Source organism: Ammospiza caudacuta, chromosome 2 (genome assembly GCF_027887145.1).
Source record: "Ammospiza caudacuta isolate bAmmCau1 chromosome 2, bAmmCau1.pri, whole genome shotgun sequence".
NCBI lineage: Eukaryota > Metazoa > Chordata > Aves > Passeriformes > Passerellidae > Ammospiza > Ammospiza caudacuta.
The window spans coordinates 37,704,734-37,729,069 of record NC_080594.1 but is presented as its reverse complement, the minus strand read 5'-3'; the positions used below and the strand labels follow the sequence as shown (position 1 = coordinate 37,729,069).

General features: G+C 37.6%; 1 protein-coding gene across 10 annotated transcripts in view; it reads right to left on the bottom strand.

Moving 5' to 3' along the window:
• The window catches only part of SYTL2 (synaptotagmin like 2), a 50,408-nt gene that overhangs the window by 2,533 nt on the left and 23,539 nt on the right, over positions 1-24,336 (bottom strand). The window contains exons 5-17 of one of the 10 annotated variants that reach the window (XM_058823939.1): positions 18,766-18,838; positions 18,118-18,217; positions 16,211-17,092; positions 13,905-15,593; positions 10,305-10,406; positions 8,845-8,898; positions 6,081-6,175; positions 4,483-4,602; positions 3,307-3,476; positions 2,627-2,729; positions 2,054-2,224; positions 1,621-1,699; positions 623-722 (exon numbers count right to left, since the gene is read on the bottom strand). In XM_058823939.1, the coding sequence (XP_058679922.1) occupies positions 623-722; positions 1,621-1,699; positions 2,054-2,224; positions 2,627-2,729; positions 3,307-3,476; positions 4,483-4,602; positions 6,081-6,175; positions 8,845-8,898; positions 10,305-10,406; positions 13,905-15,593; positions 16,211-17,092; positions 18,118-18,217; positions 18,766-18,838 (3,738 nt within the window). Of the gene's footprint in view, positions 1-622; positions 723-1,620; positions 1,700-2,053; positions 2,225-2,626; positions 2,730-3,306; positions 3,477-4,482; positions 4,603-6,080; positions 6,176-8,844; positions 8,902-10,304; positions 10,407-11,954; positions 13,594-13,904; positions 15,594-16,210; positions 17,093-18,117; positions 18,218-18,765; positions 18,839-24,336 lie in introns of those variants that run through there. The other 9 variants (XM_058823963.1, XM_058823972.1, XM_058823947.1 and 6 more) reach the window with 9 other exon arrangements.

The following is a 24,336-nucleotide window of genomic DNA, read 5'->3' as shown; positions in this document are numbered from 1 at the left end:
GAGTGAAGGGTGATATTCTCAGCCCCTTACAGGAAATACTGGCAGCAGGTATCCACCCTTGTGCTTCAGAGGATGGAAGGGCAAGTCAGGTGGGGAAGAGGCACAAGGGAGTTTATTTGCTGTGTTATCACTGATGACACAAATATTTTGTAGCCACCAGAGATTTCCCCAACCAGCTTGTTATTCTTGTCTCTTCATATTTTTAGTCTGTATGTGGAAAGGAAGGGGGAAGAAATCCAACTATGTATTCACACTATTACACTATTTCACGCTTCTGTCTCCTCCCAAAATTTGCTAAGCTAAACCATGTTTTGCAAAAACATGCTTTGCTTAAATGTGACTAAAAGCCAGAACAGTTTGACTATTCCTTCCACCAAGTGATTGAGAGACAAAACCAAAGTGTAATAACGACACAGAAAGCTCTCCTAGGAAGCTTTACTTGGTGGTACATGCTTAGCATCTGGAAGCTGTAAAATATGCAGGACAATTTGCACTACAATAAAGGAGAATCAGAAAGCAATTCAGTGTTCTTCTAATATGAATGTAGAAAAAGAAGATACAATGAGTGCAATGGTAGCATTATTAGGCCACCATGTTTGATGACTTTGACCACAATTCTTACCATTTAATAAAAGAGTTGAGCCTATTGCCCCTCAGAGGAGGGAGGTTATGGCATTCCTTCACCCAGATATGCACCTCACCAGTAGATAGAGTCTTCTTTCCTGTAAAAACCAACCAAACAAAACATCTGCTTAAGCAGATGGCTTTTAAAGGTATTTTGTCTGATGCAGCAGTTCTTGCCCATTTGCAGAGGTGATATTTAGCCTGGACTTGTTATCTCACATCTTAATTCAACATTGCTCTCTGTACTCTGGAAGTGGAAATCTTCATCCCATCAAAGTACTGCAAGATCACATAATGTGTGCCTTCCTACAATGACTTTTCTTTGTTACAACTAAGTAAACACATGCCGCTGGTCTTCTCTTCCCAAGACTCCTAGATAAACAGATCAGCTTGTCATCAGTCTATGTGATGTTAGCATTTATTGTTTCTTGTACTTTCAAATAAGCTCTTTTATGCTATCAATATATTTGGTTCTTGCTGACTGCCTGTCTGGATTAAAGACCTGACCTGGCTTCACTCTCAGATTGATCCACTATCTGTTGCCAAACCAAACTGATCAGACTGCTATAAATTTCTGCTTTCTAAATACTTGCTGCTACTTCCTGCACCTAGTATTGCTTGAAATTCTGTGTGTTGTCACTGCTTAGCACATCACAGCATCTGCCTGATGATTTATAATCTCTAAAATTATTGAGAAAACAGAATTTTGTTACACATATGTATTGCATTACAAATCTTAGATTATGACAGTGAGGTAATTTCTTCTTTAGTAACATTAAACAACAAAAGATCTCAAAATAGTCTTTGGGGTTCTTAACTGCATTCACAATTAGAGTGACTTACTCCTCTAGGAAGAAAACAGAAGACTTTTATGGAGAAAGGAGCTGTCTGAAGTGAATGACAAACATTAAACAAGGTTTGTTTTTTTTTAATTAAAAAAAAAAAAAGGACAAAACCACCAAAGCCTTGATGAACAAGCAAAGCAGCAATGCTTACCTCCTATTGGATGTGGGACATACTGGAGGGCTAGTTTCATCTCCCCTCTGTTTTCTAGAGGAAGAGTTATTGCTGAAGTCTGAAATATAAAGAAAATGAAACCAAACATCTGACATTAAAATGGTGCTGCACTTGCTCCATATCCTCAGAAGGTTTACTACATATTTGGTTAATAAGTGCCTTCAGATCTCTGTTGCAGCAATATGACAATGAGAAATACTTTGAAATTCCTACTCCTTAGACTGTGAGAAAGTTTCTCCTACTGTAAAAGCTAGCTAGACTACAAGACATCTCAGAACTGTATTTCTATTTACCAGTGTATAAGTATTTATGATTATAATCAGCACAGAACCCACAGAGCACACAAAACCAAGCCCAAATAATGACTTGGTTTTGCACTTACACAGCAGAAAATGCAAAACAGCCAACCTACCCTTGGCTTTAGAGGAAACCAGTTGATCTGCTTACTGGATGGATCATTCCAGTCCCAAGCTCCTAAATCCAACTCCACTTCACCAAGGAAGCTATTTCTACCAAAGGTATCATTGTGCCAGACAGAGATATTGAGGCTTTGATTCTTTAGGAGCTCCTTCTCAATTTTATACTGCCAGGAAGAAGTAAGAAAAAAAAATTAAAACAAGCTGAATTTTTACCTACTTTGTGTCAGAAAGTGATACTGTTAGGAAAAAATGTCTGTGTTTATTCATCCATACCTGCTCACTTCTGCACTTCAGAAAGCGAAAAAATCACAATAAAACCCAACTATTTCCTTTTTATTTCTGTCATCTTAAGGTCATACATGGCTCATGTTTGTTTACAGGAAGTATAAAACCACCACTGTTCTTAATGCTGGATCCAGAGACAACTGCAGAGAAGCACACAGTCAGCTCTGCAGAGCAATCCCTCTCATGCTAATGACCCTTTTGAGTGCAATGTGCCCAAAAGCTGAGGTTCCTCACACATCACACATAAACCATATTATATCCAGTAATAGTTTGATAAATACCCGCAGTATTTCATTATAGACTGGATTAAAAGTTTTCTTTTTGATAGATGTCTTCCGTTTGCCCAGTCTGTATTTCTCTGGAAGCAGGTAGGTCTTTACATACCTAAAATTTGGACAGAATTGTTAGAAGAATTAAAACAACCCAAAAAACTAAAAAAAAATCCAGACCCTCTCCATCTTCCAAAATACACAAGTATTTGCTCACAAAGTAAAAGAAATCCACTTGAGTAGACATTATGTTATTCAGCTTATATATTTAAGAATTACGACAGCAGTGGTGATGTATAAAACGTCACTTTCTTATAATATCCTTCTCCAGGGGAAAATCTGTTGAAATGTCTCCTCAGCACATGAAAATACAGAATATATCCCTGTAGCAGGCCCAAATGCCATATTTATAGGTGCTAATCCTACTGAAAATATATCAAAGTGGTATTTACCATCTGAAAAGTGGCATTTTAAAAGATAATTTAACATTCTTAAGAGTTTTAATGATCTATGTTAATATATACACACCGATTTTTAAGGGTAGTTCCATACTCAATTACAGTGAAAAAAAAAACCCACAAAGCACATTATAGCCTCTTCATCTATTTCTTGGGTGCTTTACTCCAGCAGGTTTCATTTCCACATTAAAAGAAAAAGTTCCATTAGAATAGAAATGCATTCTCTGTACTTACGGGTCTGAACGCTGTCGCTTAACATCTGCCACTGCCAGGTCCTTACACTGGCAAATAAAGATGTGGAGCTCGTTCAGCTGTTCCACATAATCAATGGCAAACTGAATGTTCCCCTTCACATCCACATTGCCAAAGTCTGCACTGTAGATGCTCATTAGGCTGCCACTCACCTGCAGTGTACAAGAGGAGAAATATTTCCCGGGCATTGCATTTCACCAGGTACTTCAGGATCAGGGTAGAAATTGTGCTCAGGATTCAGACAGTAAAGAAATCAACTGTATCTCTTCAGATGTTACAATAAAATGTAATGGACACTATTATACAAGCTTCTCAGCAAGCAGATTAATGAAAGAAAGATAACTGGAAATCAAAGGTGTTTGGCCAGGATTCTTACAAAAAAATTTGAATGGGTTTACTGCATTGAGATAGAAGAAATTAAACTATAGGATGCTGTAGATGTGAAGATTGCCTGTGCTCAGATCCTTGAAATATTACTTCTAAATCTACTCAGCTGATCTTCCTTGAAGCAAGCAGAGCCTAAGAGTTCAGGACAACAGATCTTCTTAAAATAATAACAAAAAAAATGAATAGATAAAGTCTATATGGCTGAATTATATATGTAAATATGTAAATAAATAAAATGCTGAAAATTAAATACTAAATCCAGAGAAGAAGAAAGATGTGTGTATATATATATATTTTTAATCTCAACATCCTTGCCCCAAAGTTCTGTTTTTCTTATTCAAAGTCCACATAAAGCAATGACTTTTGGTTAGCTAGTTGACTCAACTACACACCGGATACACCAATAATATGTCCCGCTTTGATTTATCTTTCTCCCCTTTCTCCCTTTCTGAATGTTTGTTCTATATGAAATGTTCCTCATTTTCAGAAACAAATGTAAGCTCTAAGGGTAAAATCCATATCTTTGTTCAGAGCCCTGAACAAGCTCCAATATATCACTAGGAAAAAAAAATGAAATCCATTTAATTTTACTTTACTTGCTTCAGGCAATTCCATGCAAGGAATTATGTTATGTTCATAAAACAGAAGTGGAAAGAAGGAGACAGAGATGGCAAGGAAAGAAAGTTACAATGAATAAGAGAAGAGCCAAAACAACATTGGAGAAATTAGCAAAAGCAAAGTGCCCTTAAAATAATGCTTTGGTTTACATACAGAGGATAAGGAGGCCATGCCAGAAGAGCTGCTAAGATTGGTTAGAGAGCTGGGACTCTTCTTGATTCTGCCAAAGGAATAACTGCTTTCTGATGTTGTATCTGTCTCTCTGTCATCACTCTACAAAAACATCACAGAAAGAAAGTCTGTGTACATTCTTTATAGTCACAAGGAAAATGAAAAAACAAACAAACAGAATTTTAATGCTGGTTGGGACTCAGTGGAAATCTGAATTTAAATTCCCTTGTAGTGCAACATGAATAATATTTCTAGAATTAGGTCATGCATTTAAAGTTGAAAGGGAGTTTTTTTGATGAACACCCTACACTGACAATTTTTTTAAGCAGCGATGCAATTAGATTTGGGTGTTTGTTTGTCTGTTTTCAATCTCAAGTAGCAAAGAAAAATTACAAAATTAAGTTTATTGGAACAATTAAACTTAACTTCTCAGTGTCACTGTCTCATGCATAACCTATGCAATTGATAATGCTCAGTTCTTTTAGCAGTCTTTTCTGTTATATAGTAAATGCTGTCAGCTCTGTGACTCTCTCTTAAGGGCAGCTGGCCAAAAGGTAACATTCAGAGAACAGCACTGGATACAGCAAATGGATTTTGCAAAGTCTTTCTTGCAAGAGGGAAGTGGGGCTTTGCTTTTACATGAGGGAATTGCAGCTTTTGTTTTCTTGGTCATTATTAGGTTATGTACTCACAAGCCCATTCTTTCTCAATGCTACTTCTGCACTAAAGAATTGATCCCCTTCCCACACGTGCCTTTCTATGCAAGCTGTTATGGACAACTTCATCTTCTTGTTGTATTCCACTCTGGAACAATTTACAAGGTCTCCCCACTCTTTCAAACAGTTTTGAACTGATGTCATAGATCGTCTCATAACAGATACAAGGTTAGTAAACAACAGTTTCCACACATATTAAGAAAATAGTTATTTATATAAATAAGCATTTAGCAAATAAAGACCATTTCAATTTGCTTTACAATCTGATTATGTCTATTCTGTTAAGTAAAAGCATTCCAGGATTTTTTCTCTGCTCAGAGGTCAACAATAATGACTGAATAATGTCCAGCCTACCCAGGGCAAAGCTTCTTAAGAGAAAATTGCTTTGGAGAGTGCTGTTTGGGACTGCACAAAATTAATCCAGAGAGTGAAGTAACACTTAAACAGTGTGGATAATCAGTCCGGTTACACAAACTCTTTGAAAGACAGAAAAATCCTAAGTCCTCCTACAGGGGAAGGATATATGGTGATTATACCAGGGGGAATTGGCTTTAAACTAACTGATGATAGGTTTAGGTAAGATACTAGGAAGAAATTTTTCCACTGTAAGGGTGGTGAGGCACTGGCACAGGTTGCTCAGAGAAGTTGTGGAAGTGTTCAAGCCAAGTTGGATGGAGCCCTGAGCAACCTGCTCTAGTGGAAGGTGTCCCTGCCCATGGCAGGGGGATTGGAACTGGATAGTCTTTTAAAGTCCCTTCCAAACCAAACCATTCTGTGATTCCTCTGATAGAGTTCTGAAATTTTACTTGCACAGAGTTAATGGTCAAGTACCTGAAATGATAACATTTCAGAGATGGAGCTTACCTCTTCCTGTAAGAATGATGGTACCGACTTGCTCAGCCCTTTGAGTTTTTCAGGGTTGGAAAATGGTTTATCAGGCTGTGAAGTCACTGTGGAAACTGAAAAGCAGTAATTCAAAAGGCTTCAAAAACGTGTTTGTACATCAGAACAATGAGATTCCACAACGGGACACAATTAGGAGCAAACCACTTTGGATGAAATACATGCACATGCACAACAGCTTGGATGCAAGGGGTTTTCTTTTCCCCCGCCCCAGGACTCAGAGAAGCTATAATTAGGAAGAATAATCTACTTTGGCATTGTCTAAATCAGTGACCAACAAACTTTGACAGGACCAGAAATGTTGCTTGATATGAGGTAGCCTGGGTGCTACAAGCAAATTCTTATCAAAAGTGATGAGGAAATCATTGCAGATTAATGTCTAGATTTTCTTCCTAAAACAAGAGTAAGCACCCTTGTGCACTAACAATATCACTGACATTAGAATTATCATAATATTCTCAATAAGAAACCAAACATTGTTCTATTTACTCAGTCTATTTAACTGCAATAGGCAAATTTGTGTAAATCAAGCCAATTCTAGACCTGACCAAGGAAGTTGCCAGTATTCCTACTTAATTATAAGATGCATATCTTATTAATGATGCACTTTTTTGCACTCTCTTCCATATTTGCATACCTCTACTGCAGCTCATTTCTGTGCTCTTTCACTGTACAAAACCTAATTGCGCAAGCTAGGCTTGCAAAAATTTTTGCAGTAAGCTTGCAGTAAGCAAGTTTGCAGTAAGCTTGTGATCCTCAGAATTTTTCATGCTCTAACCCCTCTTATATTTAATAATACACAAAGATGAACAGGATACACATTGTGAGATGCATCAATATGATGTGATAGGAAATGATTTGGCAACAAACAGCCACCTACAGGAGCACATATTTATTGCACAAAATGAAACACTGCACATAGTGGGATTGTTTGCAAGGTGAGTGAAACTTTTGCAAAGCTTTTGATGTCAAAACTCAACCAGTGCTCAACAGATCAGTTATTGTCAGTATGCAATTAGGTGCAGTACTTAGAGCAAGCATCTGGCCCAGATGTGTAACTTGTTAAATGAAAAAGTATTGTTAATGTATTAGTTCTGCTGTCAGAGGAAAAGTCTCTCCAGTATCTGCTGCAAGAATCCTGTTACTCACTTTCTGCTGCATTTTGAGTCCTCTCTTGATGCTGATCAGGTTTCAGACCTGCTCAGTGCAGTTTAACAGTCATTCAGCAGCACAGTTTTGTGAGGTCATAAATAGCACCAGTATACTTTATATGTGGGATTTTTCTGTTTTTTTCATGTGTTTTTTTTTTTTTTTACTTCCCCAAACCACATGAATATTGTGGGATTTTTTTCCTTCCTTCCAATAGTTGGTAGTGATTTAGGTATTAGGCCTGTATGGATCAAACAGACCTAATTAGGTCTGTTTGATTTTGGCGCATCATGGAGCCTTTCTGTTTATGCAAACATAAATTCAGAACTAGGGACATGGCTCAGTGGTGAATTTGCCTATGCTAGTTTAAAGGTTGCATTTGCTCATCCTAAAGGTTTTCTCCAAACTAAACAATTCTGTGATTCTGTTTCTGTGTTGTGCATTGCTGTTCTCCTTTGAGGAGCTAGATCATGACAAAATGAGTGTAGTATAAGTGTTCAAGCTAAAAATTCAGTCTTTTTGCTGTTCCAAAAGAACAGTCTTTTCAAGAGAACTTGCCTTATTCTGACTGTACAGCCATCAGTTTGGCTCTGTGTCATTTTTTCATAACTTCAATCTTAACAAATTAAACTCAAATTCCCCCTGCTCTTTTCAGGTTAGTCTCTACACATTCACACTGAATGCCAAAACAGGCTTTCAGTAGGGGTCTCCACTTGAAAGCAGAGTGCAGGATGGTGCTTAAGTCCTGTTACTTTACTGGGTGTTGTAGGTATTCTAATATGCTATTATTATCCTATTGCTGCTATAGGCCACTGGCATGTACAATGCTTTAAAGCATCTAAACCATGAAATAAAAAATACAACTGCACACAACTGTTCTTTTAAAACTGTAGTGCTCCAATGCAGTAAATAAAGAATTGTGTGCTATATTCAATATTATTTGATGGTTTTCAATTCTGTTTATTTTGACACATTCTTGGAACAGGTTTGCTTTTTATTTTTCTTAGATTTGGAATTTCTAAGGGTAAATAGAAAAATTTAACTATAAGGCATCTATAATGCACTAATGGACTGATGATATCAGTAGTAGCTGATCTAGAAGTTCATCTATTGCTTAGAATAATGCTACTTTATAGGACTAAGGCAGGGATATTAAGAGAGGTTCCTTTCTAATTGAGATATTCTGAAAGATGTCTCGCACTAGCAAAAGTCATCTTGGATTTTACAATGCAATGGATAAACAGACAAACTGAATATTTACTGAGGCAAATTTCTTTCAACTGAGCTTGTGTTCAAAGCTCCCTATGATTTCAGTAACTCACAGACTGAATCACTGAAGGCCAAAAGAATACACTGATAAGTGGCACAGTTTCTACAGATACAGGAGGACATAGATAGATTCCTTAAGAATAAACACCACAACAGAATTCTACAAAAGCATTCCAGCCATGCTGAGGTTAAACAACTCTAAAAACACAATATAATTCTTGGTTACAAAAAGAAAAAAAATCTTCACTAGCAAACAGAGGCCATTAAAAAAGCAACAAACTTCCATGCAGACACAAATGATATTTACCATCTTCAGCACTAAGAACTAATTCTTCCTTTGGTTTATTTATTTTTTCTTTATCTGCTAAGGAAAAATAACAGTTAGAAACTTTGTTATTCAGTATGAAATGGATGGCAGCGATAATCACAAAATTAGGAGTAATGAGGACTAAAACCACAGACAAACCAGCAGAGCCACAGGAAAGGTTAAATTCGAGAAGCTTTTACTTGACATTCTACCTCAAGGCCTACATCCAAGCAGGGGTCTCATGGTGACATAGTTTCTGTCAGCATGTTGTTGAACAATGTTAGTGCACACCTAAAACCTAGAAACTGGTTAGAAGCAAGCAGCAGCATAAGTAGTATTAGAAGAATTACTTGCCAATATCTTTCAAAAATCTATATCTCCATACTTCAGTTCACAAATTCATAAGTTCAGTCTGTGTCTTCTCCATTAGACATGAGATAAGCATGAAAACACTCAGGGGCAGGGTGAAGTGAGGCAGTAAAAATAATTTATAAAAACCAAGGAATCCAAGGAGGCTACTGAGGGAAGCTGGAAATTCATTTTAGGTATAATATTATTGTGGAGAGTTTAGTTCAGGCATGGCTTGAAGAAAAAGGCCATGAAGCCATGCAATTGAGAGAAAAGTAACAGGTAGCTGTGAAGCAGTTCCAAAGCAGTTCCCAGCCTGACTTCTATAAACAATTAGACTCTCTCAGGCATCATTGTATAAACAATAACGTTCTCAGGCAGTCTTCCCATAACAAGCGAAACACCCTCTCTGGGAAAAGATGGCACCCTGGGAACAGATATGGAAGTTTTGGGAACCGTTCATATCACAGTGGGAACACTGGTTTTATTTTGTGTAAAGAATCAACGGTATTGTAAAACAAAAGGAGTGGTTAGAGTTTTCTCTGTTAGCCTATCATAAACCTGGATTTTGGAATATGCATGAAGTTCATTAACACTATTATTTAAACTGGCTGATCGATCAATAAACTTGAGTTCGATGCATTATAGGATGGTCGTTCTCCCCTCACTTCAACATATTATCTCACTGTATTCTCTAAAGTGAGGTTGATATATTTACTGCTAGAATACACAGATGGACCATTACTAAACTGAGTTTTTCATGCTTTCATTGTCTACTTATTTGACCCAAGCCACAAACCAGGAGGGAATGACAGTAGCTGCTCACTACTGGTTTGGGTAATTGCCAATACTTCCACAACTGAAAAACTATCCAGGAAACAGTTAATCACTGATCAATACAGTGCAGTTCTGAAGATATTCTAAAATTAACACCAAGAACTGAAAATTAAACCATATGAGAAAAGAATTTGGTTCCAAAGTACAGCCTCCATACAGCTTATTGAGAAACAAAAACAAAAGCCACGACATGGCAGGGCTGTATGGAAGACCAGCATGAACACATTTAAGCCAAACTGGGGGTCATGGGAGACACACACAAGCTTTGTGCTCACTTGAGGTGGCTGATGGAATGTCCTCTAGACTTTTGGAAGGCTTTTTCCTATCTGCACTCCTTTTCAAAGCCATCAAAACAGGGTTTAATTCTTCTTCAGAACCTGTTACAAGACAAAACACATGAACACTGCACACACAGGCAGGCCACTTTAAGCAAGTCAATGAAGAACCAACCACAGGTTTCTCATGAGAATCTATTTTGACAGTTAGCAAAGACAGTGAACATTCAATGAAAATATGAGATAAATTCAAAATAAAATAAACATCTAATTTTAAGTGTCGATTTGTTCTCCCTAAACACCCCCAGTCATCAGCAGAGACAGGTAAGTCTGACAAGTGATTTGATAGACAAGTGATTTGCCCTGCGTAGGTATAGGTCTTTCTTTACTGACTAATAACAGCATTTGGGGAAACTATTGCACTCAATTAACTTAGATTGTAGTAATTTTGTAACCATCATTTCATGAATCAGCACAAAAGAAAATTTTAGATTTTTTCCTTTGTGCAAATTTTTCTGTTATAGTCTTTCCACAGTGAAAGTAATTTTGTTTTAATGCTTGAATAACCAAAACCCCCAACAAAACCAAAATCAAACAAAACCAACTGACCAAAACCACAAAAAACCAACTCCCCACACACACCCAAAAAAATCCCGAATAAACAAACAAACAAACCAACTAACCCCACAAAAAATGAGCTGTGGGTCTATTTGGAACCCTGAAGTTATGCACCTGTCTCCAAAAACAGAATCAAGACAGACGTAGCTCCTTCAGAAATCTTTCAGACTTTCATTCTTCCCTATCTCACTTTCGCCCCCCTCCACCAACCAATCACAGTGTTGCTGCCTGTAATTATAGGTGAAACCAAATTATGTTTGATTTTGTCCTCACTTATGTTGTCACTGACTCTCTTTGGAAACCCACTTTCAAAATAGATTCAGATGTAAGTTGGCAGGCCCTGGGAACTTCATATATTTCTCAGATTCTCCAGGAGAAGAAAATATTCCCACTTTCTCAGTATGAGACTGAAAAGGTAAAATTATCTCCTCTACTTAAGGTCTTTGATGACTACCATACACTATACATTGACTAGAACTGCCATTCAACCAAAGAATGTGAATCCTAGTAAATGGACATCTTCATTGATATGGCCATTTTTCAGTGCAACAGGCAGCAATGCTATATTAAATAGCACAGAGTATTGGTATTATCCTTATATCCAGATATTCCACTGATAAGCATCTATTTTCAGAGACTAGCCTGTCAAACTAAAGAATTAACCCAGAGAGCCACTGATGTTTTTTCCTCTTTTAATCCAGTATATTTGAAGGGATTACTGGATTGAGTGGTACAAATTTATTAATTTGAAGGCAATGTCACACAGGATAAGAAAAAGTATAAATCACAAAGACCAAATTGATTAATGCTGCTAAACTATCCTGACCAAAAAAGGCTTACCCAAATGTAGTGTCTGTTAAATGCTTTCCAGCTTAATTAGTTCTTCCCACCCCTCCCAAGCAAATATCCAAATTTCTCAATTAAGAAAGTATCATGAAGACTTTCCATTAACATATTTCAAGCTGGACACAAAAGAATTATTGTAGCCATGTTTAACTCAGCACCATGAATTTTAGAAATCAGATAGCTCACAAGTTGAACTTCCTGTTCCAGAGCGGGAATCAGAGTTTTGATCTGAAAACTTGGATCCCAAATTTAAGTTGTTGCCTTTCACTTCATTGTTATCCTCATGCTGCGACATTAGGCAGAACTGAGCTTCTTCTGGCTGGGGGGAGGTGCTCTCATCTTTAAGTGGTGTACTTGTTCTTCTGAAATCCACGAGTGCTTGAAATTCTGAGTTCTGTTCAGAAGCCTCCAAGAATGTGCTTTCCTTCATCCCTTTTGCATTTATCTCGAATGGTTCGACTACAACTGTACTAGTCTTGCCTTCCATGCGATGAAGATCAACTGGAACCAAGTTTCTCTCTCCTATTTTATTAAGACCAGAAGCTTCAATTTCACTTACTGCAAGATCATTTGTCAAGGCTTTGACATATTTTTCTGTAGCCCCCTCTTTGAGAACTATCTTAATTTGTGTATCACAGCTAATTAGAGTGTCACATGGCTGTGAACTTGTCATGAATAGAGTCTCTTTTTCTGAGGGAAATGTATGATCCTCAAATTCTTCTTGCTGATATAAATCTTTGGAGATTGGACATGAAACTGCAGATGCTTCTTGAAGAGGTTTTTCTAAAGAGCAACTCAATTCACCAAATTTTGTGATATTTGAAACAGAAGTTTTTTCTATTGTTTCTTCTATTTCTTGAGGGTCATCTCTGTCTTGTTGATATGGAACATGTATACTTACACTAGTCTGTATTTTAGCATGCATTTTCTGATCCATATTTTCCCACACAGAAGCTGGTGTTTCAGAGACCTCTTTGGGTGGATTCTGAAAATTAACATCAGACCCTCTATATTCAGTGTTGGACAGTGCAGATCTTTCTGTGGTATCACCAGCTCCCTGCACCAGCTCTCCATCATGCCCATAGTCTGTGCTCATAGCTTTCACCTCAGCAGTCCCCTGTACTGTGCTGTCAGCACATTTGGATTTAGAAGGGGGTGTTTCAGAGGCCTCCTTCAGCAGCCTCTCTAAAGCAGAACTGAAGCCACTGGCTTTGGATGGGGCAACAGACCTTTCTATGGTCTCACTGATTTCTTGAGATACCTCTCCGCCATGCTCATAAGTCATGCCTTTATCTTGCACTTCAGCAGTTCTCTGTGCTGTGCTATCAGCATGCTTGGGTTTAGAAGGGGGTGTTTCAGAGGCCTCCTTCAGCAGCCTCTCTAAAGAAGAACTCAAGCCACTGGCCCTGGATGGGGCAACAGACCTTTCTACAGTCTCACTGATTTCCTGCAGCACTTCTCCACCATGTTCATACATTGTCCTTTGAACTTGCTCCTCAGCAGTCCCCCCTGGTGCGCTGTCAGCACATTTGGGTTTAGGAGGTGGTGCTTCAGAAGCCTCCTTCATCAACTTCTCTAGAGCAGAACTCAAGCCATTAACCTTGGATCCAGCTACAGACTTCTCTATGGGCTCATGAACCTCTTCAGGCTGACCAGTAGCTTCTTGGTGTGCTGACTGTACACTGCAGTTACTTTGCGATAGACTATTTGAATCGTTGTATGTTTTTATTTCCACCCTTCTGCATTCAGAAGGTTGAGATACAAGGGCTTCTTTGAGAAGGTTCTCCAAACCAGCTTGAGGCCTCTGAGAGCCCTCAAGAGTATCATCTTTGTCTGCTGCCTGATAGTGTAGATACAGAGGTTCAAATTCCCTAAACAGTTTTCTGAGATTTTTTCTGTTCTCATGCTTATCTGTTGATGACACATTCCCTTGTCCTGTACTTTTGCCTATTTCTTCTCCTTGATCAACAGAAGAAATATCATGACTGTTGTCCCCTATTCTCTCAAAAACCTTGCACTGATTTGACTGAAAATGTGCCCCTTTTAAAAAGTTTTCTTTGAGGTTTAAGCTACATGACATCTCAAAGGCTTCCTTTTCTAGCTTCTCTAGACATGATTTAAATACATCAAGCTCACCTTTAGGTAGAACAACTTTATCCACAGTCTCTGCAACTTCCTCTTTATCCAAAGGAGTAGTCTTGTTTTCCCCTTTTTCTATAGGTAAATATAGTTTATCACCTACTACTGTGTCCTTTAAAACATCTTTAGCACCAGGTGTCTGGAGCTGCAAGGATACATGATGATCTTTTGATGAAACAATGTTTTTTTCTGTACAATCTCTAACTTCTTGCTCTGGAAGACCCATCTTTTCCTGGGATTTTGAGATAATTGGTTGTCTGTCCAGCTGGAGAGAGTCTGTATTCCTTGTGTGTGTCACATTCAGACCTTTTAGAATAGGAGATCCTAGAGACTTTTTGCATACCACAGAATCTAGTTTCTGTGGTTTTTCTCTCTCAGATGTTTGGGTTTGTTGTAGAATTAACCCTTGCTTGCTCACATTATCTCTGCCTTTTTCATCTTCCCTTGATTTTCTTTCATAGGTTATTGATCTAGTATTATTTGGCAAAGAATCATCTTCCCTGTCAATGCTACTCTGGAATTTAACTCCAGTATCCCAGAAGTTTCTCAGACTCTGGAAGTGTGAAGGATCTAAAATTTGATTCTTTGACTTTTCATTCATCTTGTCTTTTAAAGACAAAACCTGGAAGCTGGGCTTCTGTTGGGAAGAAGCAGCAACTTTCCCTTTAAGAGTTTCCTTCTCATCTTCATCTTTGCTTTTTGAGGAAGCTGAAGTAACACCAGCTCTGGGATGCAAGTTACTGGCTTTTGGGAGTTCAGCAGATTGAAGCGTCCCTTCTGGCTTTCCAAATGCATGGCCTGGTCCTGATTCAAAAGAATGGTAACTTTTGTTTCTTGAAGCCTGGCTTGCACAACTTAGTTCAGGACTTCTTGATGTATTCTTGCTCTGATCATGCAAGGCCTTAGGTAGATACACTGCAGATTGTTTTAGCTGGTCACTTTCTCTGAGACCTGTAAAAGCACGGCCACCTGACACATCAGCATTGATACTAACTTCCTTCTCTCCATGACTGGGGATACCTTTATCCCTTTCCCAGAATGCTCTGATCTCCCTTATTCTTCTTTTTTCTTGTATTGCCTTCTCTGACTCACATTTCTGAGCTGGTAGCTTGTGCCCTTGATGGTCCAGGAGATGTGATTTTTTATTTTGTTGTTTGATTTCTTGATCATGTTCTTTTTCTTCAACTCTTGTACAATCAAATTCAGTCAGCAATTTATCATTTTGCTTCTCATTTGCTTCCCCTGTCTTAGGCTTCACCCTCTCCTTTATCAGCTGTATGTTTTCTGAAGTAAAAGATGTAGATGAAATTCTGCTCTGTTGTTTAGGCTTTCTGAATGGTTTCTCTTCTGTATCTTCTGTTTTTCCATGCATGCCAGGCCCACTGTGCTCTGCATGAAGAACTGCTGTTCTGATTGACACATCCACTTCCTCTCTAGGCTCCCTGAATTGGGACTTCGTTGATACAATTTGCTCATCTTCAGTACTAGAACTTCTTTTAAACCAGTCTAAAACTTTTGACATAGATTCATCATCCACTTTCATGAGTTCATCAGCATGCTTGCCAGGCTTGAAAATGGTTTTAGCATCTCTCTCCTCAACAAGATCAGGCTTACCTTGTTGAACACTTGTAGAATTGGTATTGGATGCCTCATGTGCTTCTGTTTCAGCAGAAAGTTGATGTCCATCTACAATGTAAACAAACTTATCAGAGTTATGAATTAGATACATGACTAAAAATCTCTGGTCTACCTAGAAAGTTCTCAATTTTTTTTAACTGTTAGTGGAAAAAAGAGTTCTCTGTCCCTGTGATTTTGGAAAGAACTATACCATGGGCAATGGCGTGAAGAAAATTCCTACTCTGAGACATCCTACTGGAGTCATTGCTATGGAGGGTACAAGCCAAGAAGATGAGTTAAACCCATTCTTAAAGGAAATGCTTTCATTGAAGGAAGGCTGCATGTGACACGCACACAGAGGATGACAATCCAGCATATTTTTGTTTAGTCCCATAGGCAAATCCCTAAGTCATATCTGAATTACTCCCAAGGACAACTGACAGCACTACACTAAAATACCGTCCACAACAGAGGTGCCTATACTGGCTCTGATACAATGATCAGTAGGAGATCATAAATGTATATTAAAAAATATTGATTATTTAATTCTGCAGTAGCACATTCCCGCAGTAGCACGTTCCAACTACTGTTTCCTAGTTGTTAATCGTTAGCTACAAGTGATCCACATTAATGAATATGTGTTATATCCTATCTCAATCCATTTTTCAATTCTACTAGACTCTTACCAGCAAAGTTTTTGTGTGACTCTGATTCATGGCTCAAGATCTGGTTGGATTTTTTTTCATGTGTTTTATCAACACTCCACTCATTACTGCTGTTTGACAGGATATTGCTGGAGGTCTTCTGTGGAGTTTCAAGTTTCTTGGGAGTAACTATATCTGTCTGGAAGCTTTCATTAACTGGAAAGTCTGATCTGTTACTGTCACAAGGGCTGGATGCAGATGTGTCTTCTTGTAAGCCATCTATTGTTTTAATTTTTAAAGTTGATGAATAGGTTCCCAAAGGCTTTGCAGCAGGAATTTGCTTATCCCCAAGTGAATCTGATTGAATAGCATAATTTTCACTATTCTTTTTTTTGTCATATTTTAAGGTTTCATGCTCTCCTTTTTCTTTACCATGGTGTAGCTGTGGGCTTTGCAGAGGTTTTCCTTTACCTGAGATAGATGAAAACCTCACTTGTTTCAGTTTTTCCAGTGAATTTTGTGCAGAGTTTTCTGCTTCTTCCGTAAGAGAATTCTTCTCACCTTTCCCTTCAAAAATAGTTGCAGTAGCAAAACCATTCTTTTTCTGAACATCTAAGGTCTGACTGACCCGAACTTCTGAGTCAGTGGAACTTGAGCTTGAGCTGCGCTTGAGAATGCCCCTGGGTGTGGTACCAATGCCATTTACCCCCTCACTCTGCTTGGTTGGTTTGGGAACAAGGTCTTCTCTTTGAGATACAGAATCTGTTGCTTTGTGAATTAGTTTCCTAGCTTTTGGGACAGGACGCTTAACTAGCTCCTTCTGTGGTTCACCAGTAAGTTCTACAAAAGGCCTCTCAGGTTTCTCTGTTTCATCTTTTTGTAAGTTTGATTTAGGTGGGCTGTCTTCTGAGAGTGACCAAATTTCTGTAAGACATAGAAGAGCTCATGAGTCTATGTGACATTTGTAAGTATGAACAGAAAAATATGACAGTGCAGATCTGAAATGCAGTGATTATACTAGTTTATTAAAAAAAACTGCAGCAAAAACACAGTCAGTAATTTTATATAGGTGTTGATTTAATTTTTATGTAATGGAAACTTTTAGCAAACTAAAAGTTTGCAGTTATTTCTTATTTACAAACATGAGCTATTTCATGATGCCAAATAGAGCACACCAAGTTTTTTGTCGTCATTATTCCTGCAAGGGACAAAGTTTGCAGGGAAGGGCAGCTTTTGAATACATATACACCTCTTCAGTGTCAGAATGTAAACAGCAACCTACAAAAATGGAAACTGGCTATTTCCAGTCATGTGGAACAAGACAAATACAGAAATAATCTCCTGGCAGGGAGATGAAGGGTTTTGTATTCCTACTATGCAAATCTTTCCTTTTCCTGTTAGCATGCTTCGTAGCAAAGACAGGAGACTAACAGCCACATATGACTCTAAATTACAACTTCAAATGCCTGTATTGTGATATATAAACACTCATCAACTTGCTTCTAGAAAATACTGCTGGAAAGGGAGGATAATAAACAGACTAAGGAAACAAAGGAGAAAACTATGGACCAAAGAGAGCTAGGCTGCTTCTGTCAAGCTAATTAGCAGCAATGATTGAAAGGTCATAAAGACAGCTCTGCCACATTCAAGGAAATTTCACTGTCCTCTTGTCAATTCAGGACCAGCAGCCCTCCCAGATGGAGTGCTTAGTACTGACTAAAACTATGAGTAAAAGAAAGGAAGCAAAATCCATTTACTCATGTCTACTGCCATTTCCTGAGTATATTCACATGCTTTCGATGAGGTTTGAAATAAGCTAGTTGAGAACTCTCTATACTAACAGACAAAAAAGGTTTTGATCTCTTACAGAAAGAAGCAATGGAAGTAAAAATAATTTCCATATAAACCAACAAGAAATTCACAGTCATCTGCAAAACAAGTTCATTTACCCTTCTTTGATAGCTGAGGTACGATGACTGGTGTGTCTTCTGATTCCACACTGTTCATGTTATCATCTGATACAGTGGAATTAAAGGGATTTCTCCTTTGCTAAAAAAGGAACAAACATTACTATTGCAGTCAAATTCTTACATCACAAAATAGACAAGTGCAGTGATTTTCTCTTCCCCACTAACCCATCAGTAAGGAGTCTGAAGGCATACCACTTAAATTGGATACATGACAAAAAATCCTAAACAATATGAACAGGAAATGATCAGAAGTGCCAGCGACAACTGCATCTTGTTCTTCTAAATTCACCAACAACAGAGATAAGCCACCACTTAAAGACATTTGAAAATTCCAAGTTTTTGCCAGATAAATAATTTTATCTCCACTTCTGTGATATTAAACAGAGCAGGCCAATCGCTTTCAGTAGTTGAACAGATTGGAAATAATGTTAAGAAAAAACAGCCATCAATTATAGGTGTAGCAGCACTTTAATGCTGAACCTTTAGTGATTTTCATTACCTCTCTCTAAAACAAAAAAAAAAAAAAACCACTAATTTTTTTACAAACTATTATTTTTCCTCCTGAAAGCTTTACTAATGCTTCCCACTGAAGCAAATAACTTCTACCATATTCAGTACCAGTCATACCCTTACTGATGAGACTGCTGCCTTCACAGGTCTTTCCTCTGGTTTGTTTAACACAGGGGTTACTTCTTTAGAACTGTAAAGGAAAGTTAAATAACAACTTCAGCAAACAGGACATTAAGCCTTTTTGAAAAAGCAAAACAAAGATTCACTTATACATACTCAAATATAAATATAAACATGGCACTGGAGTTTTTCTATTTAGCCTCTTTTCATTCCTATAGGAAAAGGGATACTCTTGCTGCTTTATTTCCTTGCAAAAATGTATTTACTTGTTAAAGAATTCAATACAAGTTCTACTTGGTGTGACAGAAACCATAGTTTTGATACATTTAAAATATCGGAATAAAATTTATAAAAATAAACATAAATATAAATCAATATTTTATCTTTACAGTAAATACTGTATAAATACAGTAAATATCACTACTCTCCAATATCAGTGTTGCCATCTTCATCCTTGTCCTACATTTGTACTTCTAGGACTGAAACCAAACTGGAGGAAAGTGTCAAAATCTGACTGAAAAATAGAGTTTTACAAAATGTCGAAGTCAGAAAAAACAGAGGAATCCCATCACCACTACAGTAAAGATGTGACATCTCACAGATAGCAACACATCCCCTCAGAGGTACAGTTTATAAGGTATTCTTTCAATTGAGATGTATAAATTTTTTTGATTGTTTGCATAAGTGAAGTAAGTTATTGCTTGTGATAATAAGTATAGCCCAGATATGGAGAAATTAAAACAGCTAGAAGAGACAGCTCCTATATTATCTCTAGAAATATCTAATCTACTTACAAAACAATGCAAGGTTTTTTTCCCAATCAGATTTCTAATATTTTAGTTTACCTAAACATCTCAGATATGAAAAAGTATTTGAAGATGGAAGTTAGACATGGATTTCAATATGGTCTTCACATGACAACAATATTGAGTATCCTAAGTTTATATGGAAAACACTGACATTAATCAAGATATACACTTATGATTTCGGAGTGGGGGAACAGTATGAAGCAGAAAATATTTATATTTCCTGATAGGAAATATATATCAGGCTAGGAAGGACAGCAATTCCTATGTTTTTTTCAATACAGATGTACAAAGAGATTTCAAAACTAAGGATTTTTTAGTCAATGATCTTTGTTATGCGTGAAAAGGCTTAAGGGTGGTAAGTAGAAGAGCCACAAGGTGTCTTGGGACAGAAACAGCATCCACCTCTCATCAAGTTCCAGATTCATCTCCTTGCATTAACAAATATCTCTCCAGTCTGGTAATTGGTACCAGTCTGCCCTCCTGAGGGGAGGACAACTTTCCCATCTTCTGCACAGTTCAGCTCAAACTCTAGGGGAGAACAAAACCCCAAAACACTCTGATAAACTACCCTTGGAAGTCTATTTGTCTCTGGACTGCTAAGTGTGTCTGCTCGGTGACATCATTTACGTTTTGCAGAAGGAAAATACAAAATTATGGAGAGGATGAAATGACCACAGTGAGCAATGTGAACATAAGGCTAACAAAAAAATACCAGGTGCAATCTGAACTATAAACTTCTATATCCCTTCCTTGCTCTTTTGATTCAACACTGCCTTTAAGAAACATACCACAATGCATAGCGAGAGAGGGTTAAGGAATGAGCTGATCTTGTAATGGAATCTATCTCAAGGGTGAAAAATTAACTGTTCTTACATTTTTGTAGGACAGTAACTGTTGCAGCCTCTTACATGCACACACCAGATTACTAACAGATTGCTATTGTTCTTTCTACCATTTGCTGATACCAAGTAAGAAAAAGATTCTGGTTCTCAAAGAGCTAAATGTTGCAACTTCTATTTTCTTTTCCAAAATATCCTTTCACATTATTGTTTTTAACCTTAGTTCTAATATATATATTTTAAGTATGAAAATAGACACACGTATTAAAGAAATTACAGAAAATGAAGTTTGTGTTCTTGCATTTATAAAGCATTTGTGGTTTTGTTTTTGAGAGCACCACACTCATATGCTCCTGCATTTTGTGTCTTCTCTGCAACATCTACTATTGAACAGGACAATCATAATTTTTGCTTTTCAGGTTTAGGTCCCAAATATTTCAACCTCTCACTCATTTTAAGCAAGAAAAATACTGTTAAGCACCCTGGGCTGCAAGAAACTGTTAAGACATTCTTCAGTGAAGTTTTTACAGGTGGAGAGGTACCTTTATGTGTGTATTCAGTGAAACATAATCTCATAATCTTTAATGCAATGTTTCTTTGGACTTAGCATAGAATAATTAAAGATTAACAACTTGTCATTATGTACTGAAAACCCTGGTCTAAATAAAGCAAAGCAGAGAAAAAACAACAGCCAGGATCCTATAACTATGTTTTACAACAATAGGTCTGAAAATGAATTTACCCACAACCTACATAGATAAGAAAACTGAACAAACTGTTCCCAGATATGCTGCATTCACAAGGCTAATCTAAAAGTGTGTAAGTCCAAACTGATAGATTAAAAAAGGCTTTAAAAATTCTACCCTTCAACTTGGAAAAATGATGTGTCAAGAACCACAAGGGAGGTCCATGGCCCGTACAGACTGAAGCAACAAGGCAAATGCAGGAGCAAAGCTAGAGAAAAGGGTTACAGATTTGCAGGCATTGTCAATATGTGGATTCATACACGACCTGTGAATCTTAATTTGAAAGACAACCCTCCTTTTTTAAGATTCAGCATATAGACAGATGGCATCACTAGGCAGATGTAATATTGACAGTGTGACTCACCTTTGAAAACTCATTCTGTTCAAGGTTACACCTTTAAAGACATTTCACACACCTGGCCTGTAAAGGCTCTGGTATGCAAGAAAATTATCACAATGATATAAAACTCAAAAAAGAAATAATTAATAGCTTTATTACAGAATTTTGATATTTGGGGTGTGGGAATAAATGTCACTGCTAATTTTAAGAATATTGTTGCTCTACCTAATATAGCAGCACCCTGATTCAACAGTAGTTGAACTGGCCCCAGAGTTGGTTTTATCCTTATCAGTTTACAAACAGATCTAGCAGAACTAAACTTCCTTTACACTCAGTAAGAATTGTTTTGCTTTAAGAACAGGATCCAGAACAAAAGTACTCTGAGTAACTTGTTATCATATAGCTTCAGGACCCAATCCTCAGGTGAGCAGCTGTGTAAGTTTATGCAAAGCCTGCAAGTCAGTGCTGGCCTGAGCCACACTCTTAGATAAAGGGGGGGAAAAACAAACAGAAAAACCCCATAAACCCCACAACACCAACAAACTTATTCTTAAAGCAGCACTTAAAAATGCTTTAAAAGTTCAAGTGCTTGAACCACAGGTAGCATTTGGACACTGTAAGCCGTGAGCTGCCTTTAATGCAATCCCAAATTCTGCAATAATTCCGTTTCATCCTCTTAGCTGTGTTAAGACTATTCCATTGTGAGAGGAAGAGCCCATTAATTCCTTGTGGCTCCACTATCCTAGCAGCCAAATTAAATGTTTGTAGACTTTCCCTTCCCACCCCAGCCACTGGGGTTATTGCTTTTGCATCATTGTGTTTCCTTCTGCCCTTAGAGACAGGCCACAGTTATGCCAGGCCAGTCTCCTTCAAATTCCAGCATCCAGAGAACAGAAAGGAAGACTATTTTAAAAGCATATGGTGCCTCCTGCAATTTCTCACATACAATATTGTGTAGACTAACCTCAGTTATGGTGAATGAAGCCCTCACTAAAATCATAAGCAAAGAATTTCACAGTCCTGCCACATTTGCTTGCCATAGGTTTTGACATTTTAGAAACAAATAACCTGAGGCATCCAATCAAGTTATTTATGCAAAGTCAGTGTAAGTAAGCATCCAGCCCTCATGTGACAGATCACTTCCATGACAAGGTCCATTTCCAATTGCCTCATAAATCACTAGACTGTGTGGGGTTGCTTTAGAGAGAAGATCTTGAGCTATTGAGGAAAGTACAAGTACACATGAACAAGGCATGGAGGCTGATCAACTTCTGGTACAATTTGGAGCAAAAGGCAGGGGAGAGTCCTGGAAAATAATTATCAAGCTTTGCATGGCTGTGATCTGAAATAAGTCATCAAATACTTCAAGCTGAAGACCACTATCAAGTTGGTCCCATTAAAAAAAAAAAAAAGTCTACATATTCTTAAACCTTGCTATGTTATGTATTTTTGAAGAGGCTGCCCTGGCATATTATGAAATCTATTATAACTTATCAATCACATACAGATTCTGGAGAGTTCTAACTATAAGAATAGGATTATAAGACTATACTTCTTTAAAAATATCATCATCTGTTCCTGATGAGCAAGATGATATGTAAAATATTCTAAAAGATATATAAAACAGCAACATGCCTTCTGCTGTTCTCAAAGAAATAACTTCATAGCAATCTCCTGAATGTAAAAGCCACCTGTAAAAAAACTACATTTAGTAACAACTAACTCTGTCGGCACATCAGTTAACTTCAGTTGGGAAAGAAAACAGAGCTCTGTTTTCTGATAAGCAACCTTTATCATCCTTTTTGGACAACTTCATTTTTGGCAAGTCTATAACAAAGTTGATTTGACCTCTTACAGCACAATTTCAGATGTGGTCAAAACAAACACATCTGAGTTCACTGATAGTGATAAAATATAAGAAAGACACAAGCCAGAGTTGTTAAGACTCACACCAACCTTTGCTGCCATTCACCATGAATGTGTGTGCCCAGACTGCAGACCATGAAAATGAAAGGTTCAATTGTTACTAGGTATTGTATAAATGCATAGTAGGAGAAGCCTTACTGCAAAAAAAAAACAGGTAATGTACAGAGAAGGACATGGAAGACAGACAAGAAAGGGACAGGTTTCAGAGCTGATCAATGGCACAACCAGAAGTGAAGCAGTTCCCCTAAGAAGTAACTCTGGCTCTTACCTCATTCTGTTTACTATAAGCACAAACAGTGGCTATCTGGGTTACACCCTGGTTCTTGTTTCCTCAGTGTGTTGAGAAATCTGGCCACTTTTACCTGCTCTGACTCCAACTGTTTCAGCACTTTCCTTCTCAAATGTAGGCATACCAAAGATGACTGTCTCATTTTACTCTGAAAGGAAGCTTCTCCATTCCAGAAAGACATTTACTTTTCTTGGTAGAATCTGACTAATTTTCTGCAGCTATCTAAAGATTCTAGTTCTTTCCACCTGAAATATATTTGGTCTTCTAAAAAAGTCTCAGAGGTCTTAAACTGCGTGCCAAATAATTTGGAAAATTTTAAATGGCAATTTCTTAGTTTCCAATTCTTCAAGTGCTCAAAACATGTGGATGTGGCACTTGGGAATGTGGTTTAGTGGTGGTCTTGGCAGTGCTGGGTTAATGGATGGACTTGATAACTCTATAGGTTTTTCTAACCTCAATAATCCTGTAATGCAAGTTTAAAATTCAGGCTGAATTGACAGAATGGTTTCAGTAAGCAACTGAATGAAGACATGCAGAAGTTGTGGTCCCCATATTACTGACTGCAGGGGACTGATCATGGCCAGCCATTCCAACTAGAAAATCCAGGTCTCACTTCAAG